Genomic DNA, 17,635 nt, shown 5'->3' on the forward strand with positions numbered 1-17,635 from the left:
AAACACCAAAAACAAAATCCAATAAATTCCTTTAAATGAGGATATATCCCAGCTTTAGTTAATGAACATATTAAACAGTGTTGAGACACTTTTTACATCCATAAAAAGACTGAGCAAAAAAAGGAGCTGAAGACATAAATACCAAACGACATGTTACACAAACCCAACTACAAATTTTGAAACTATAGTAAAATAATCCTGAGATCTAGATATATCCTCACCCAGATTTTCTATTCTACACATGAGACTGATAATTTGCAAAACCTTCCACATCAAGAGTGTACTTAATGAACAAATGGAACTCCGAACTCCCCACGCTAGCGACGGACCAGACATAGTAATCTGCCCACAGTAGCAGATAAAAATGAATATTGTGGAACTTCCATCTAAACTCTGGGAGCAGACTATCTGCAAGACAAGACAAGGCAGGGAGGGTGACATAAGTAACACGCGCATGAAAATACTGGCGTATGTTATTTCTTTAAGTTGACACTAAATCGTCATATGGTAACTAAGTATCACTCCAATTCCCATTACATCCACACCATCACGAAGCATATAATGTATGTCTAAGCATGTGTCAATCATATGGATAATATTGGGTATATAGATTGTATATGAGACGAGCATAAAATACCCAGTGAGGTTTTAGGGGCACACCTTGTGTAATCAAACAGTGGAGTACATTAGCAGGTTTTACTTGTCTGAATGTACACGTTTTTTGCGACGAACATTGTGTGTATTGCCATGTCGGGTGGGCTTCTTCACCTTTTTACTGCTGTATGTTTATATTGATGGAATGATGATATCAGAGCTAGAAACACTTTTAAATCTCAAAGCAGTACTTAAACTATTTACTGTAAGCAATATGAATATAAAGACTACACCGACCCAGAAAAAGCTGACAGGATTTTGAACAGCAAAATGATAGGCAAAGCTAGCAACGCAGAAGCCTACAACATAAAAGATAAGTTATCAAGTAAAGAATGCATTAGTCATTGATAAAACTGAGACAAAAGAAACAGCTGTCAATAGAACAAAGCAACTTACAGAAAACCAAATCAGCTCTTTCGTAGCAAGAGGTTTTGTAAGATCGTGACTCTTGAGTTTATCATGAACTATGTCTTGAACCTACCATAGAGGTCAGAGTATTATGAGATTAAAAATATAGTATAATGTATTGGAATTTAGGAGCAAATAATTAAGAGGAAAGCATTCATATCATTCTCATTCAACTGCATATAAATTATGAGATAGTATAGAGCTACATGTCTAGTAAACAACTGTGTACTCCTACAATTTACATTTGCAGGGCAGTGTTTAGTATCAAGTACATTTTATTCTCATTTCTCATACTAAAATTATAGTAAGGCTATGTTTCTTTAGTGACAAACAAATTTTATTAAAAAAATAATTTAAATAATGACCGTAACATAAATAACTAAAATATTGCTATGGTCAGATCAATACCAGATTGTAGATACTAATATTATCCTACCTGACCATGATATTCAGTTGCCGACTCAAGGAACTTTCGATAAGCTTTAACTGCTTCCTGTGTGTATGGCGTCAAAATAATCTGTAATTTGTCAACGTGAGGTTTTGCAGCAGCAGCTACATGGTTGATATATGGTCTGCTTACTTTACTCAATTCCTTTACATAAAACATTCATTTCAGCTAAAAGAAGAGAGAACAGGTAGAAAGCAAGGTTGATCTATATGTAATTCACCTGGAAATAAGGATCTGCAAGTTCCTGAACTTTAACAATGTGTGGAGTCACAGCTTCCTTTGATACTTCATATATCTCCACAGTTTTTGCTGTTAATGTTTGGACATGAGGTTCAACATTTGTGGCTATAACCACCCACTGTTCCTTGATGGCTGGTACGAATTTCTTCACAAACATAGAAAGAAGATTACTCAAACCACAATGTTCACAGATCCAGACATAACAAAGTAAATTTACCACACTATTCCTCTCTCACTTGTAATTCAATCTTTAGATTCTTTACAGTTTACATCAGATCAGAGGCATACCAAAGACAAACTAAAACACATAATCCTACTCCAAGTATAAAAAAGGAAACTTAGATTAGCAAGAAGTGTTTATTGAAGACTGAAATTCAGCAAACCATAATAAAAAGCAACACTGGCCATATAGCAAGTATATTACCAAATTTTTGCTTCCAGTATAAAAAAATTGCAGTAAACTAAGTACTAAATAAATGGGATGCAGCTTGTTCCATAAATGACTTACAGTTTTGACTGTTTCAACATGTGGTGCAGCCCATTCTTCAGCCTGGGCCTTCTTTTCAATAGCCTGATCCAATAAAAGTTAAAGATATAAATCAAATTAACAGTATAATGGGAGACCATGCGGAACTGGGAACGCAAATAACATGAACCACAAACACTAACCTTCTTTATCAATACATCAAGAGCAGGCTTTCCGTGCACTTTCCAGTTCTCCTCTAAAATTTCCTGGCGATACGGAACACCATGATTCAATTATATGGAAGGCTGAATCATGAGAATTTTCACGGATGAAAAGATATAAAAATACCTGATAATTATTAAGATGAACTGCAAGCCAAGTGGGAAGCCAAGCACCATGAGCCTGATAAAATACAAATAGAAATAATTCATTAAGATATCATTCACCTATACACAGACAGTTCTCCAAACAAATCTCCTCAAAACAAACAATATGCACAGAGACAAAGAAACTGATTATGAAGTTTCCAAGCATGACCTATAAACGAATTGATAGGTTATTATCGTAACTGATTCTAGATGAATTGCTAAAAGAACAGCCGTCCCCAAACTAAAATGTAACTGTACCTGCATCAAGTCTTTGGTTCTGGAAGTTGCTTCAATTTTAGCCTTCATCAATTCTTCCTGCACAGAGATTGATATAGAAGGAATTATCAATCAACAAAAAGGATGGAACCAGGAAGCAGTTGAGTCATTGATAGCGTACCTCAGCGATCTCAAGAGCTCGTTCAGTTTTACGTATCTTCGCTTTCTGGTCATCAATGATCTTCTGGAGCTGTGCATAACAAGGAAAAGAAGCATTCAGATGAGTAATGTGGATAAATATAAGAACTATCAGAAGATAAGTATCTAAACGTTTGTGTTGCAAACAGTGTGCCATCAATATCATTCAAACTTCAAAGTCCGTGGTGTGTGTGAGACAGTGTTGTTAGGAGCATGGGGCGCACCGAGGCGATTAGCAAAAAATCCGGGGTGTGGGTCGACAGGGCACAAGCCCCACGAACCGGGTTGCAATTACAGTTGAATAAGAATTTGAGCCCACGAAGAAGGACGAATTTATGACGAAGAAAAACTGAAGTAAATATACTTGTATTAAGAGAACTATGGAGGTGTTGTTGAAGTAATATGACGGGAGAGGAACAGATAAATTATTTGAATAGATGACGTTAGTTTTTGGAGCAATGACAGTTCAGTGAGATATAATTTAAGGGAGGAAATCGGACAGATTTCAATTTTATTGTAGTGGACAGCCCAAAATGATAAAACATGACTATTTTTCATGGACGGAGTATTATTTTTCTTGTGAAGGACAGGACAGTGTTTATATAGGAGTGTGAGAAAGATGATACTCAATAATGAATGTAAGAAGGAGAAGAATAAGTTCAATATGTGTTGCTTGTGTGTCCCAGTCTGAAATGGCACCGCTGACACAGTTTCAACATAAGCATAAAATCTTACAGCATAATTAGGACCATATAACCAACATGGAAATTTGCAGAGATGGGGGACGTACATTCGCGAGTTTCGCGTTCAACTCGGGAACCTTTTTCTCCGCTTCAGTCACCCGGGCTTCCAACAGATCTTTCTCGCTTATTTTCAGATGAAGATCTTTTCTGAGTTTCTCCACCTGCTTTTCCAGATCTTCAGCTCTTGCATGTGCCTTTCCCACTTCTTCTGCAGCATCCAGTTTGCCCTTTTTCTTAAAAAAAAAAAAAGGGATTTCAAATTGATCTAAAGGTTTAGTAAAAGCAAGGTATTATAATTGTTCTTTTTGTAGATCCCATCCACTCACATGTAACGAGGCAATTTCATTTTTCAATGATACAACAGCATCTGATTTTTCCGTGATTGTCTTTTCCTTTGCTGCAACTACCTGATCCTTTTCTTTTAGTACTCGAATTTTCTCCTCAATCTGGGATTCTTCACATATCAAAGAGAAAGAAGTAAGAAAATGGGCAAAACCATTAAACCAGCGAAAGTAAGTCAGTTAGTCGGCACCACAATTAATCTTGTAAATAGTACTCCTCCGTCCCACCCTATGTGGAGCATTTCATTTTTGGCACAAGATTTTATGTAGTGTTGTTTTGTGAGTTAAGTGGAGAGAGGAAAAAGTAAGAGTGAGAAAAAGTAGAGAGAGTGATGCTTCTATTTTAAGAAATGTGTAATTTAGGGTGGGACATCCCAAAAGGGAAAATGTGTCCCTTAGAGTGGGACGGAGGGAGTAATACTTTTCACTATAAGAACCTCAAAACCGATAACATATGTAATAAGTTGGAATCAAACAATGCAGAAAGATAAGAATTTGATTGTCTGTGGTTCATCAAATTGGAAAATGCACAGTGCCCACAGGCACTGCACATAGAAATTATAATTTGGACAATTGTCACAGTACCGGTATGCATAATCATTAAGAGGACAGATATTCACTTCCTCAACAGGTCATTTAGCAAATGTGATGCTGTTGAGTCAACTGAAGGTAGACTAGACTTGCAACTCAAGATCCTGGTAGCCCATAACTAAAATTTTCATCAGTCAAACCTACACAAAGCTTTATCATTTTACTCGTAACTAATGCTCTCTCGATGCATCTTTACATCATAATGCACTCGTGTGCTGACAAGAAAGAGCAAGCTAGGTTTCCTTTTCATAATGCATTCATACAAACACTGACTACCATGGATATGCGGAAATTTCCCGTCCATAGGCAGCAACATTGTGTTCTCCAAAAAAATGAAACCAATCACCGGATATAAACTCAATGCCACAAAATATGACTCTTTAACATAACCATTTCTATGTCCTACACAAGAACAATACAACTTCACATCCGGTGCCTAAAGGTAACATGCATTTGGGCACATAATAGCCACAGGTTCTACTTAACCACTCATATGCTTTCATTCAAGTCGTCTCTTTAATCAACAATTAGACATTCACCAACAATGTCCTCCAAATCAATTAAACCTTCTCAATTCAAACAATCACCGCTTCACAGGAAGCTTCACCAACAACGTCTCAAGCACAAACCGACACTAATCGACCACGCTAAACAAATAAAACTGCCAAAATTAACAATTAACACAGTTCTTCAATCGTTAACATCCAAATTGATTCAATCAACTAACCGAGACTGTGGATCTTGGACTTAAGTTGCTCAAGGACGGCAGAATGTGCACCGTTCGATCCGGCGACTTGGACTTCTTCGACGACATCTGAGACTGAAGCATCAGCTTCAGCTCTGACGTGAGCGAGTACTAGTGAAAGAAATAGAGTGAGGAGGAAGAGTCTAAACGCCTTCATTTCGCCGCTGACGGTGGCTCCGGCGATCGGATTTTGTGCAGGTATCCGAGGTTTGAGATTTTCTGGGTTTAGAGTGCGCGTGGTGTGTTTATTTGAGAAACAAACCCACGTTGCAGAAATGGAGATTTAGGTTATAAATTATAATCAAATGATTCAAAACCGGGCAGCGAAATGACGATAGTGCCCTTTTCTTTAGCTATTGGATTTATATTGTTATCATATCATAAAGTCATAAACATTCATTAAATCTTTCTATTTTACTCTTGCCAAATCACATCTCATAAAATTTCTGGTAAAGGTTAGAATAAAAGGTGAAGAAAAGTTTAGGTTGGAATGAGTCCCATTGTGCTAAATTTAACAAATGTTATAAACAATGACGGACGCAGAAAATGTTCAACGTGGGGTCGGAAAATTAAAAATAAAAAATAGTATAGTATTTAAATAACCGTCTAAAAAAATAATACTACAATTTAAGTAACACTATCTTTTGTGAGCTGCGATAGTTGATTCCTACGAGTATCCATATTTTGAAAACGAATCAAAATTCATTCATTAGAAACAGTAGTGAACATTTTTCTCTCGTTGTATACCACCATGATATCATTTAACCAATCATCTCCCATCCTATTTCGCAACTCTGACTTCACAAACTTCATTGCAGAAAACACTCGTTCAACAGATGCAGTCGCTACAGGCAAAAGTAAGACCAATTTAATCAACCGATAAACTAGTGGAAAGAATCCATCTTTCATCATTTCAACCATTTTCTTTGAAAGAGTCCCTAAATCTTTAACATCAGAGAAACGTGTATCTCGTCTTGCATCAATCAAAAAGGATTTAAGTTGGTAAGGTAAAATCGTCATCTCTGTGGACGAAAAGTCCTTTGGATAAAGGGTGGCAAGATGAACAAGTTTATCGACATTGAAATTTGAGAATTGATTTCTTGGATCAAGACAAGCCATACAATTCAACAAGTCTGTACTAGACTCGGAAAAACGATTCCTCATTTCTTGAATAATGGAGTCAACAACCTAATTATAAACAAAAAATGATTGAGTTACTAGTCAATTCAAGTGTCAGTAAATAAGAAAATGAAATTTTAAATTACCTGACAAAAAATCTCAACACGATAATAATGGTAGTTTGTGACAACTGTGCCATCTCTCTTCATGCGTATTCGTCTGGGGACAATGTCATCCATATTAGTAACATCAATCTCATTTACTCGACAAAAATCTTCCACTTCTTGCAAAAGATCATCTCATCCAGATTCTCGAAAAGTTTGCAGCTCTTCTTTCAAACCCGCTATCATATTGATGGCATTCAAAATATTTTGCTCTCTATCTTGCAATGCACAAGATAATGGTTCAACCATACACAACAAATGTTTCATCAAAATCATGATAAACACAAAATCATAACTTTCCATCTTTTGAAGCAAACCTTTACACTTCCCACTTTGCTCTGCATCATCTCCATCACTAAATATGCTTTCAAGACGAATCACAGTTGTATAATGAGATCCCCATCGAGTATCACCAGGTCTATGCAAAGAAGTTTCTTGGTTTAGACCTTTACCTGAATTGATTTCCCCTTTTTCAATCATTTCAACCATTCTATCATGTTCGTTTTGTCGAAGTTTATCTGCTCTTTTACAAGAAGATCCACATGCTGTAACAATCGGGGTAAGATAGCCAAAAAAATCAGAAACATGTCGATTTGCCTTGCATACTGCCACACATACCAACTGAAGTTGGTGGGCAAAACAATGGACATACCATGCCGATGGATTTTCTTTTAAAATAAGAGCCTTCAATCCATTAAATTCACCCCTCATATTTGAAGCTCCATCATAGCCCTGACCTCTCAATCTTGATAAAGATAATCCCAACTTAGAAAATACAAAATCAATTGCTTCTTTCAAACACCTTGATGTAGTCTCCTTAACATGAACCAAAGATAAAAATCTTTCTATAATCTCCCCATTCTTGTTCACATATCTTATAACAATAGCCATTTGCTCCTTGACTGAGCAATCTCGAGACTCATCAACCATTATGGAAAATAATCCTTCACCAAGTTCACCCAATATTTCAAGTGTGGTTTCAACGGCACAAGCATTAACCATTTCTTTCTGAATTTTTGGAGAAATCATTTGATTATTACCCGGAGCATTTTTTAATACAACTTGACCAACCTCATCATTTCTTAAACTATACCAATGTAACATCTCTAGAAAATTACCCCTATTTATGGAGGTTGAGGACTCATCATCTCCTCTAAAAGCCAAACCTTGATTCAAAAGAAAACGAATAACATCAAGAGTTGCAGTCAAACGAATTCGATATTCCTTCTCTTGTCTTGTACTAGCTTTACGAACAACATAAGATACACTTTGCCTTTGATTCACAAAGTTTTCATATTCAATTCTAGATTTGTTGTGTGAACTAGTAGCTGACCCAATATGAGCTCTAAATCTTTCGTTGGCTTTTTTCCAATTAGAGAAACCACTACTAACAAAGGTTTCATCTCCGGGTGCCGAATATCCACGTTTGAAGAGAAAACACCAAAAGCAATACGCAACATCTTCTGACGTACTATATTCAAGCCAAACATAATCTTTATACCAAACATCTCTGAAACCCCTATAATCTTTTCCATATTTTTTTCTAGGAAAATCAAGACCTTTTGGTTGACAAGGACCTTTAGCCACATATTCTCTACGAATACGATCTCGAATGTTTACATCAAATGTATCAATCGACCTTTGTGATCCGGGATCGGTATCGATTTCTTTTTCATCGATTTCTACTTCGTCTGGATTCCTATCAACTACCACATTATTTTCCGAATATTGTGGTTCTTGTTCAGCTTCAACATTAGCTTCTTGTTCAACTTCAACATTAGCACTAGAAGAATCAATAGAATTTCGAGTTCTTTTTTTAAAATACTTTTCCATTTACCTACAAATCCACAATTTAGAATACACAATTATTATAACTATAAATATAATAAAATTATGAAATCAGAAATTAAAACACAAAGAAAGAAATAGTCTACTACCCTATTATGCAATTTCAGTTCGTGAAATACATATTAAAAGCTACTGTAATATAGTACTAAGATTAAGGATTATAAATTATAATACACACCATCAATGACAATCATGACTATTTGACTAATGTCTAGTAAAATACAAATTTCAGTTACCTAGACAATATTGAACAAGAAAATATCATAGTTTAATTTTATTTACCTACTGCCTATCGATTCTCTCTCAAATAGTGAAATAGGATTGCAGAACAGCAGAAAGGGTCGCCAAAAAGCTTTGGAAGCGCAGGTGCCGAAATTCAGTTTTGAATTACAGAAGGGGAGAGCCGGAGAGGAGATCAACTGGAAGAGAAAGTGGTGAGCCAGAGATTAAATAGAGTAAAGATTCCCTCTCCTCTAAGTTCTAGGTAAGGAAATTTCCTCTAAATTCTAGGAAAGTTAAGGTAAGGAAATTTCCTCTAAATTCTAGGAAAAGAAATTGGAGAAAGATATGGAAATTGTTTCCTTTTGTGTTGATTTGGGCTAAACTTCTCCAATTATTGCCTTGTGCGTATTGATTTGGGAAAAGACCATCCGTCCATCCCTCTCCTTACTCCTCTAAGTTCTTGCCTTCTTGGGGCGGGGTCGGGGTCGGAGGTATCATTCGTGGGGTCGACGGCATGTTGAAAGTTCGAAGGTAGTATAAATTTTAGGTATTATGGGATCGACGGTGGGGTCGGCCGACCCCGCGCGACCCCACCTCCGTCCGTCATTGGTTATAAATGAAATCAAAATTTATATTGAATTCTCAGCTTATATTTCAATCTCGGCGAGAATAAAATTATATATGACCCCATAAAATGTTTATCAAAGTAAAGATACTTGTGCCTAACGTAGAAGATTATATTTGAATTTTGGAAGAATATTAGATGGACATGATTGGTTAAAGGATGGCAGTTTGGTCATTTTAGATATGGGTAGGAGTGGTAGATGAGTGCCTGAGGTTTGGGAGGCATGGAAATACTATATTTCATCTTATAATAAAATAATTTTGTGTGCAACTATAATTAAATTGCAGTTTATTATGTGTCGATTGTACAAGTGACATCTTAATGGCACCACATCTCTAGCACGACGTCCTCTTCTAGCCTAACACGTTTTTTTCCATCAATTTCCCATTTAGGATGGAAATGCAACTTTAAATTTGTCACAGTATCAGAAAAATAATGCGTTTATTGTTGGAAATGTGAGAATTTGGAAGGATTTCAAACCTTTCACTTTTTAAAGTCTTTTGGCTTTTCAAGTTAAGGTAACCCCCAAGTGGTTTATGAGGATCCTTAATGCCGAGACTTTTGGAGTGGTCTCTCATATCCTATAAATAGGTGGGTTTGAGAGATGAGAAATACACCAACAAAAAACATTCTCTCTTCTCTCAAGTTCTCTACACCATAGTGTGCATCATAGGAGCATTGTATAGCTCGATCCTCGGAACTCCATCAAGTTCGCCGGTGCCTAGCGGGTTTGAGGTGCTTCTACACGCTAGGAGGAAGTCGTTTTATCTTTGGGGGCAATACGCCATTCCGTGAGCACTAGCCGGGGCGTAATTTGTCTTGCGGAAAGAGGGCTTCCCTCGACTCGACTTATAATTTGGTTTGTTTTACTATTTTCATTGTATTTTTCATTCCACTTATTGTTATTATCTTCCTTCGATTGTAATAGTTAGAGTGCCGCCTGTACACGGCTTGAGAATTTTATCCCATTATTTCTAACAATCGCAAGACAAATTAGTGTACTCTTCTAAGACAGAGTTATACCAATCGAAGTTGGAGGAAACATGAGCTCCAAAGCTGGAATGAAGCAACGAACAGACACAATGTTGATGCGCAATGAAGTGGTTAATTCCTTGAGATCTATTCTCTTGAGAATTGTGTTTATCGTTTGTCATTTGACAAGCAAGACCAATTTAGACTTGGTAGTAATAATTGGGATGCATGTGGTAGTGAATATACCAATGCACAAATGGTTCAATATAATAGTGTACTTATTGGTGGAGACAACATTGTACAAATTATTTGAACGTGTTGTCATAAACAACAAAGATCACGAGGTGGTCGCAATGGTCTCCGACGTGGACCATGGTAATAATCCAAATGAATGGTTTGTTGATACGGGTGCCACATGTCATGTGTGCTCCGAGAGAATCGTTTTTTCTACTTACAAATCTGTTGGAGGTAGAAAAGTACGCATGGGAAACCAAGCCTCTTCTGAGGTAGTTGGTGTGGGTAATGTGTTCCTAAAACTAGGATCTAGAAAGGTTCTTACCCTTAAGGATGTGCTGCATGTCCCAGACATCCGAAATAATTTGGTGTCAGGCTCACTTCTAGTAAATCATGGATTTTCACTAGAATTTGAGTGTGAAAAGGTTATATTGACCAAGAATGGAAAATTCATAGGTGAAGGCCACCTAGTGAATGGGCTTTTTGAGCTGAATGTTACAGTCATTCACCGTGGAAAAGGAAAATGCAATAAGGAAGATGACACATCCTCTTATTTGCTTGAGAGCTCTGATTTATGGCATAATAGATTGGGACATGTAAATCAAAATGCTATAAAAAGATTAGTAAATCTTAATTTACTAAAAGTTGATAAGTTTAACTCACAAGAAAGATGTGAAGTGTGTGTTGAAGCCAAAATGGCTAAGCTGCCGTTCCATTCGGTAGAGCGGAGCACAAAACCTCTTAAGTTGATCCATACATACGTATGTGATTTGAAATTTGTGCAAACAAGAGGTGGTAAAAAGTATTTCATCACATTTATAGATGATTGCACAAGGTATTGTTACCTTTACTTATTAAAAAGTAAAGATGAGGCAATTGAAGCGTTTAAAGACTTCAAAAATGAAGCCGAAAATCAACTTAATTGTCGAATTAAGTGTGTTCGAAGTGATAGAGGTGGTGAATATGTGGCGCCGTTTGCAGAATTATGTCATGCAAGTGGTATAATTCACCAAACCACGGCTCCATATTCTCCTCAATCGAATGGTGTTGCTGAACGCAAAAATCGAACACTCAAAGAGATGATGAATGCTCTGTTGATTAATTCAGGTTTACCCCAGAACATGTGGGGGGAGGCTGTGTTAACGGCAAATTATATCCTGAATAAGATTCCACTAAAAAGCAGGGATGTGACTCCCTATGAGTTGTGGAAAGGCAAGAAACCTTCGTATTCATACCTCAAAGTGTGGGGGTGTTTAGCAAAGGTAGAAGTGCCGCCTCCGAAACAAGTTGCTATTGGCCCTAAAACAGTCGATTGCATCTTTATTGGTCATGCACTTAATAGTAGTGCATATCGTTTCCTAGTCCATAAGTCAGTTGTGCCTGGCGTGGCTGAAGGATCAACGATAGAGTCAAGGAATGCTATATTCTTTGAGAATGTTTACCCTTGCAAGAGGCAGGAAGATCTTTCTAGTGAAAGAATGATGGATGAATCCACTAGTTCTAATCCTCCAAAAAGGACGAGGTTAAGTCCCGAGGATGTAGAACCAAGACATGGTGAAAGAGTTAAAATTGCTAAGACTTTTGGTCCCGACTTCATAACCTTTATGTTGGATGATGAACCAAAGTCGTTGGCGGAAGCGCTGTCTGGCCCAGATGCGCCATTCTGGCAAGAAGCAATCAATAGTGAAATTGAATCAATTATGAGAAATAACACATGGGTATTAGTAGACTTGCCAGAAGGTTGTAAGACCTTAGGGTGCAAGTGGATCCTGAGAAGGAAATATAAAACTGATGGTACTATTGAAAAGTACAAAGCTCGCCTAGTTGTAAAAGGCTTTAAGCGGCAAGAAGGATATGACTTCTTCGACACGTATTCACCCGTTACGAGAATCACTTCCATTCGGGTGCTTCTTGCGATTGCTGCTTTGCACAATCTTGAAATTCACCAAATGGATGTGAAAACTGCATTTCTGAATGGTGAATTGGAGGAATAAATTTATATGGAGCAACCTGAAGGGTTTGTAGTACCTGGCCAAGAAAGGAAGGTATGCAAACTAGTGAGGTCTCTATATGGATTAAAACAAGCGCCTTTGCAATGGCACTTGAAGTTTGACAATGTGATGTTGTCAAATGGGTTCACTATCAACGAGTGTGATAAGTGTGTTTACATTAAGAACACAAATAATGGCTTCGTTATTGTGTGTCTTTATGTGGATGATATGTTGATTATGGGCAGCAATAGTGTCATTATCAACAAGACCAAAAATATGTTGAATAGAAATTTCGACATGAAAGATATGGGTCTAGCTGATGTGATTCTCGGAATCAAGATTAAAAGGAATCCTGAGGGAATAGCTTTGAAACAATCTCATTACATTGAAAAAGTGCTTAAAAAGTTTCACTCCTTTGACTGTGAGCCAGCTAAGACTCCATTGGAACCCAACGTGCATTTGAGTAAGCACACGGGTGAGCCTGTAGCTCAAGAAGAATATGCAAGGATCATAGGGAGTTTGATGTTTATCACAAACTGCACCCGACCAGATCTTGCGTGTACGGTGAATAAGCTGAGCCGATTTACGAGCAACCCAAGCAAGGAACATTGGAAAGCTCTGCGTAGGGTTTTGAGATACTTGAAGTATACTCTTAACTTTGAGCTGCAGTACACAAACTATCCCCAAGTACTTGAAGGGTACTGTGATGCAAATTGGATCTCTGATTCAAAAGACTCGTTTTCGACGAGTGGGTATGTGTTCACTGTGGGGGGTGGAGCTGTTTCGTGGAAGTCAACGAAGCAGACGTGTATAGCTCGATCCACCATGGAATCTGAGTTTATCGCTTTAGACAAAGCAGGGGAAGAAGCTGAGTGGCATAGAAACTTCCTAGAAGATATTCCATGTTGGAAGAAACCAGTGCCGACAGTAGTGATACACTGTGATAGCCAAGCAGCTATAGGGAGAGCACATAGTGGCTTATACAATGGTAAGTCTCGACACATTCGTCGGCGACATAATACCGTGAGGCAGTTGATCACAAGTGGTGTTATCGCAGTTGACTATGTAAGGTCAGTGGATAACTTAGCGGATCCGTTAACGAAAAGTTTAAACCGTGATCAAATGCATAAATTGCTAAAAGGAATGGGACTGGAAACCACATTTTAAAAGATGATTATAGTGGTAACCCAACCATACGATTGGAGATCCCATGGGCTTGGTTCAATGGGAAAACAAAGCTATATGACTCTAGTTGTAACACTCAGAAGATATTTTATCTTCGCCCATTCTTTTGAAAGCATTGAGTGTTGTAACCTGCATGTGGTAAGAGGCTAAAGTTTTGACTTTTAATGATTCTTAGAAGTCTCGAGGAGGTGGGTATTGCAGGATACCTGAAAAAGAATCACCTATGTAAGTGAAGAAGTGTGGGCCGCTTCAACGTGTGAATCACTTATGAATCCAAAGTGGTGTTCCATGGCCAGTAAAGGACACAAACGTGAGAACTGATGAGTTTGTAAATAGTATTGTGTCAATATTATTGTCTCGGTATACACCAAGGAGGAATGGTTCAAGGCATCACGTCCACCAGGCCGCCGGTATGCCCGATAGTGTTGACTATGGAAAGTTTAAAGCCCCAAGCTACTATTCCAAATGCAATATTATTTCCCGAGGATTGAGCGAAGAGTCTGCATGCACGCATACATGTCTTGTGTTGGTTTGAGCTGGCAGTGCTCTAACCAATGTGGGGGATTGTTGGAAATGTGAGAATTTGGAAGGATTTCAAACCTTTCATTTTCTAAAGTCTTTTGGCTTTTCAAGTTAAGGTAACCCCCAAGTGGTTTATGAGGATCCTTAATGCCGAGACTTTTGGAGTGGTCTCTCATATCCTATAAATAGGTGGGTTTAAGAGATGAGAAATACACCAACAAAAAGCATTCTCTCTTCTCTCAAGTTCTCTACACCATAGTGTGCATCATAGGAGCATTGTATAGCTCGATCCTCGGAACTCCATCAAGTTCGTCGGTGTCTAGCGGGTTTGAGGTGCTTCTACACGCTAGGAGGAAGTCGTTTTATCTTTGGGGGCAATACGCCATTCCGTGAGCACTAGTCGGGGCGTAATTTGTCTTGCGGAAAGAGGGCTTCCCTCGACTCGACTTATAAATTAGTTTGTTTTATTATTTCCATTGTATTTTTCATTCCACTTATTGTTATTATCTTCCTTCGATTGTAGTAGTTAGAGTACCGCCTGTACACGGCTTGAGAATTTTATCTCATTATTTTTAACATTTATGAGATTAAAAGACCATAATACGGTCTTCAAATTTCTATTCAAACTAAAAAATGAAAAAAGAAAAAAGTAATGAAATCATTTTACTATAAGCGACTATACTAAATTTCTTTCAAGTAAGACAAATATCCATTACAATAGCGTGTGCATAATAGTCTCACGGATTTATTAACAAAGAGAGTCTCCAATCCTTATGAGAATGGCAATTGGCAAACAACATGAATCGCAGCAAATGATTCGTATTGTTTTTGTTTTTGTTTTTTTTAATGAATAAATAAATCAAATAGAACTAAAATCAAACGTTTACATCATACACTCGGGCACATCCGAGGAAGTACAAGAGAAATAGCCACAAGTTGGCTAGAATAAAGCAACATGGTAAAGACCAAGAAACGAACAACACGGGGCAAGCCCCTATAAAGGTCGATCATAGTTCAAGTCACCCATCTAAATCCAGAGTGGGTGGGCCTCGTTAAAATCCCTTGGGGAAAAAACCCCATGAGATAAAACTTCCCAAGGGGAAAAAAAGTACCCTGATGAGTGACTAAAAGTGCGTCGAATACCAAAACAAAAAAAAAAAACTGTGAACTCCATAATTTGTCTGAAAGGTGGAGAAGAACCTGCTCATGTGGAAAGTGTGAGTACAAAATGTTGTAGGTAGCTTCTTTGATCTCAAAGATGACCCTAGCTACATCCCAAGTTTTCCCATCAAAGATAATCTTGTTCTGGGTCCTCCAAATGATGACCACTGTAGCCATGATAGCAATCCTCTTCGCCATCTGAACAATCTGTGAACCTCGAATCTGTCGTCCTGCCGCAAATGATTCGTTGATTACCAAATAGGACTAAAATATTGTTGGAGATAGGAATCAGTGCCAAAACATTTGGTGTATCAAAAGTATCAAACTTTTTTTATACAATAACTTTTATAAATATAAATTTATGTATGCTTGTTGTATACCAAAAATTCGGTATATATCATACTTTTACATATATATTGTACGACTTTAAATATTGTACAAACTCCAAATTATGATCTAAACTATTTGAAAATGTCAACAAATGACAAAATATATAACAACAACAAACAATGTCAACACAGCATTATCTGTTAATACTTGATACTATGTTCACATTTTTTGTTGCCATAATTTTTGTCATCTATTGACATTTTCTGACGTCCAGATCGTAATTTGAAATTTGTACGATATTTAAAGTTTGCATAGGGGTGCTTAAACGGTTCTCCGATTCTCGGTTAACCAAAGCCAAAACCGAAACCGGATCCGGAAAATCCAATTCCAACATTTTAAATAAAATCGGTTCCGGTTCCGGTTAACCGGAACCGACCGGTTCCTAACCTGGAACCGGATTATAATTCAATTTTAGATTTTTTTTTTATAATTTAATATACTAATAAATCTAATTTAATTAAATTAATTTTGATTTAAAGTAAAATAATTTGAAACATTCAGTGATTTTTAAATTTAAACAATGTTAGATTTGCAAGCTCTATTTTTTGAAGTATTTAAAAATTTTAAACCGTGATACTTTGAATCTTCAATTGTTTCCCCAATCCATTTTCTATGAACTAACTATAATGAGTAGGACATCATAAGTTCATTTTTAATTTCCAAAAGAACTTATACAAATACAATATCATTTCATATGATAGAAATTTAACTTTATAACAAATTTATGTAATAATTTATTTAACATACGATTTTTATCTATTTGTGAATAATTTATTAACTGTTCCGTTATAAACCAAAAAGTCACAACAAGACCAATTAGTATTGGAAATTCATTGAATATTTGTTTAGCCAAAAAAAGGGAAAATGGAATTCAATTTTAAAATTAAATTGCTAAAAGAACTCCTATTTTTTTTTATAAAAAAATAGCTAACATAAACTAGTCCGACATACTACACATGGCATCACTCTTAACCATATATGATATTATTGTATTGTTGGTTTGAATTTTTTGTGTATTTCTTTGAATTTTAAGGTATTTTTTGTTATATTCCTAGATGTTGGATTATTATTTTTTGTTATATTCCTAGATGTCGGAACCGGAATTGACCGGTTCTTAACCGGCCGATTCCAAACTGGAACCGATCAGTTCTGGTTCTAGGATTTATGAAAATTTAAAATCGGTTAACCGGTCAACCGGTCCGGATAGAACCGGAACCGACCGAATAAGCAGACTTAAGTTTGTATTTGATTACATCTCTACTGTACTACTATATATGCAAGCTACTAGTATAGCTCCTTATATATAGATATCGATACATGATAATAACACAAACAAGATATAGCCTCACTTTTCACCACTATACAAGATGTCAAAAGACTACATATTCTAGGACATTCCTTCATAAAATGTCTAAAAAATATAGCCTCACTTTTACACCATTAGACAGGATGGTACACAGCACAACTAGGGGTGGGTAAACGATTTCGGTTAACCGTTTAACCGAGAATCGAACCGGAATCGGTCAGTTATCGGTTAACCGATAATCGACATTTACGGTTATCGGTTCGGTACCGATTATACGTTTTTGCTCTAAGTCGGTTATCGGTTATAACCGATTACAGTCGGTTATAACCAAATTAAATTCAATTTTAATTTCAATTATATATTTATTTAATACTAGAAGAAATTATAATTTGCTTTCAAACTTTGTCACAATGAAAGAAATTGTAATTTATATCTAAATTTTGTCAAAGTCTTGTATTGCAATGTCAAAAAAGTCCAT

General features: G+C 36.8%; 2 protein-coding genes and 1 pseudogene across 3 annotated transcripts; all 3 read right to left on the reverse strand.

Annotated features, from left to right (window-relative positions):
* Positions 1-14: 14 nt before the first annotated feature.
* On the reverse strand, positions 15-5,677 carry LOC125210864 (uncharacterized). 2 transcript variants are annotated; one of them, XM_089067076.1, is made up of 14 exons: positions 5,401-5,677; positions 4,068-4,195; positions 3,789-3,974; positions 2,982-3,050; positions 2,843-2,899; positions 2,565-2,618; positions 2,420-2,482; positions 2,259-2,321; positions 1,731-1,895; positions 1,499-1,654; positions 1,051-1,131; positions 892-953; positions 661-775; positions 15-408 (listed from the first exon to the last, which is right to left on the reverse strand). In XM_089067076.1, exons 1-13 carry the CDS (start codon positions 5,573-5,575, stop codon positions 697-699), a joined length of 1,338 nt encoding a protein of 445 aa, XP_088923202.1. In that variant the 5' UTR covers positions 5,576-5,677; the 3' UTR covers positions 15-408; positions 661-696. The 2 variants fall into 2 exon arrangements, with proteins under 2 accessions (XP_088923202.1, XP_047966427.1); XM_048110470.2 differs by having other exon boundaries at positions 661-778.
* A 368-nt stretch (positions 5,678-6,045) lies between these two features.
* LOC148930916 (uncharacterized) lies at positions 6,046-6,776 on the reverse strand (annotated as a pseudogene).
* A 60-nt stretch (positions 6,777-6,836) lies between these two features.
* On the reverse strand, positions 6,837-8,534 carry LOC148930917 (uncharacterized). The gene has a single exon (XM_089066651.1). It carries the CDS (start codon positions 8,532-8,534, stop codon positions 6,837-6,839), a length of 1,698 nt encoding a protein of 565 aa, XP_088922777.1.
* Between the last annotated feature and the right edge of the window lie 9,101 nt (positions 8,535-17,635).

This window comes from Salvia hispanica, chromosome 3 (genome assembly GCF_029641045.1).
Source record: "Salvia hispanica isolate PSC_SH4W2 chromosome 3, Shi_PSC_v1, whole genome shotgun sequence".
NCBI lineage: Eukaryota > Viridiplantae > Streptophyta > Magnoliopsida > Lamiales > Lamiaceae > Salvia > Salvia hispanica.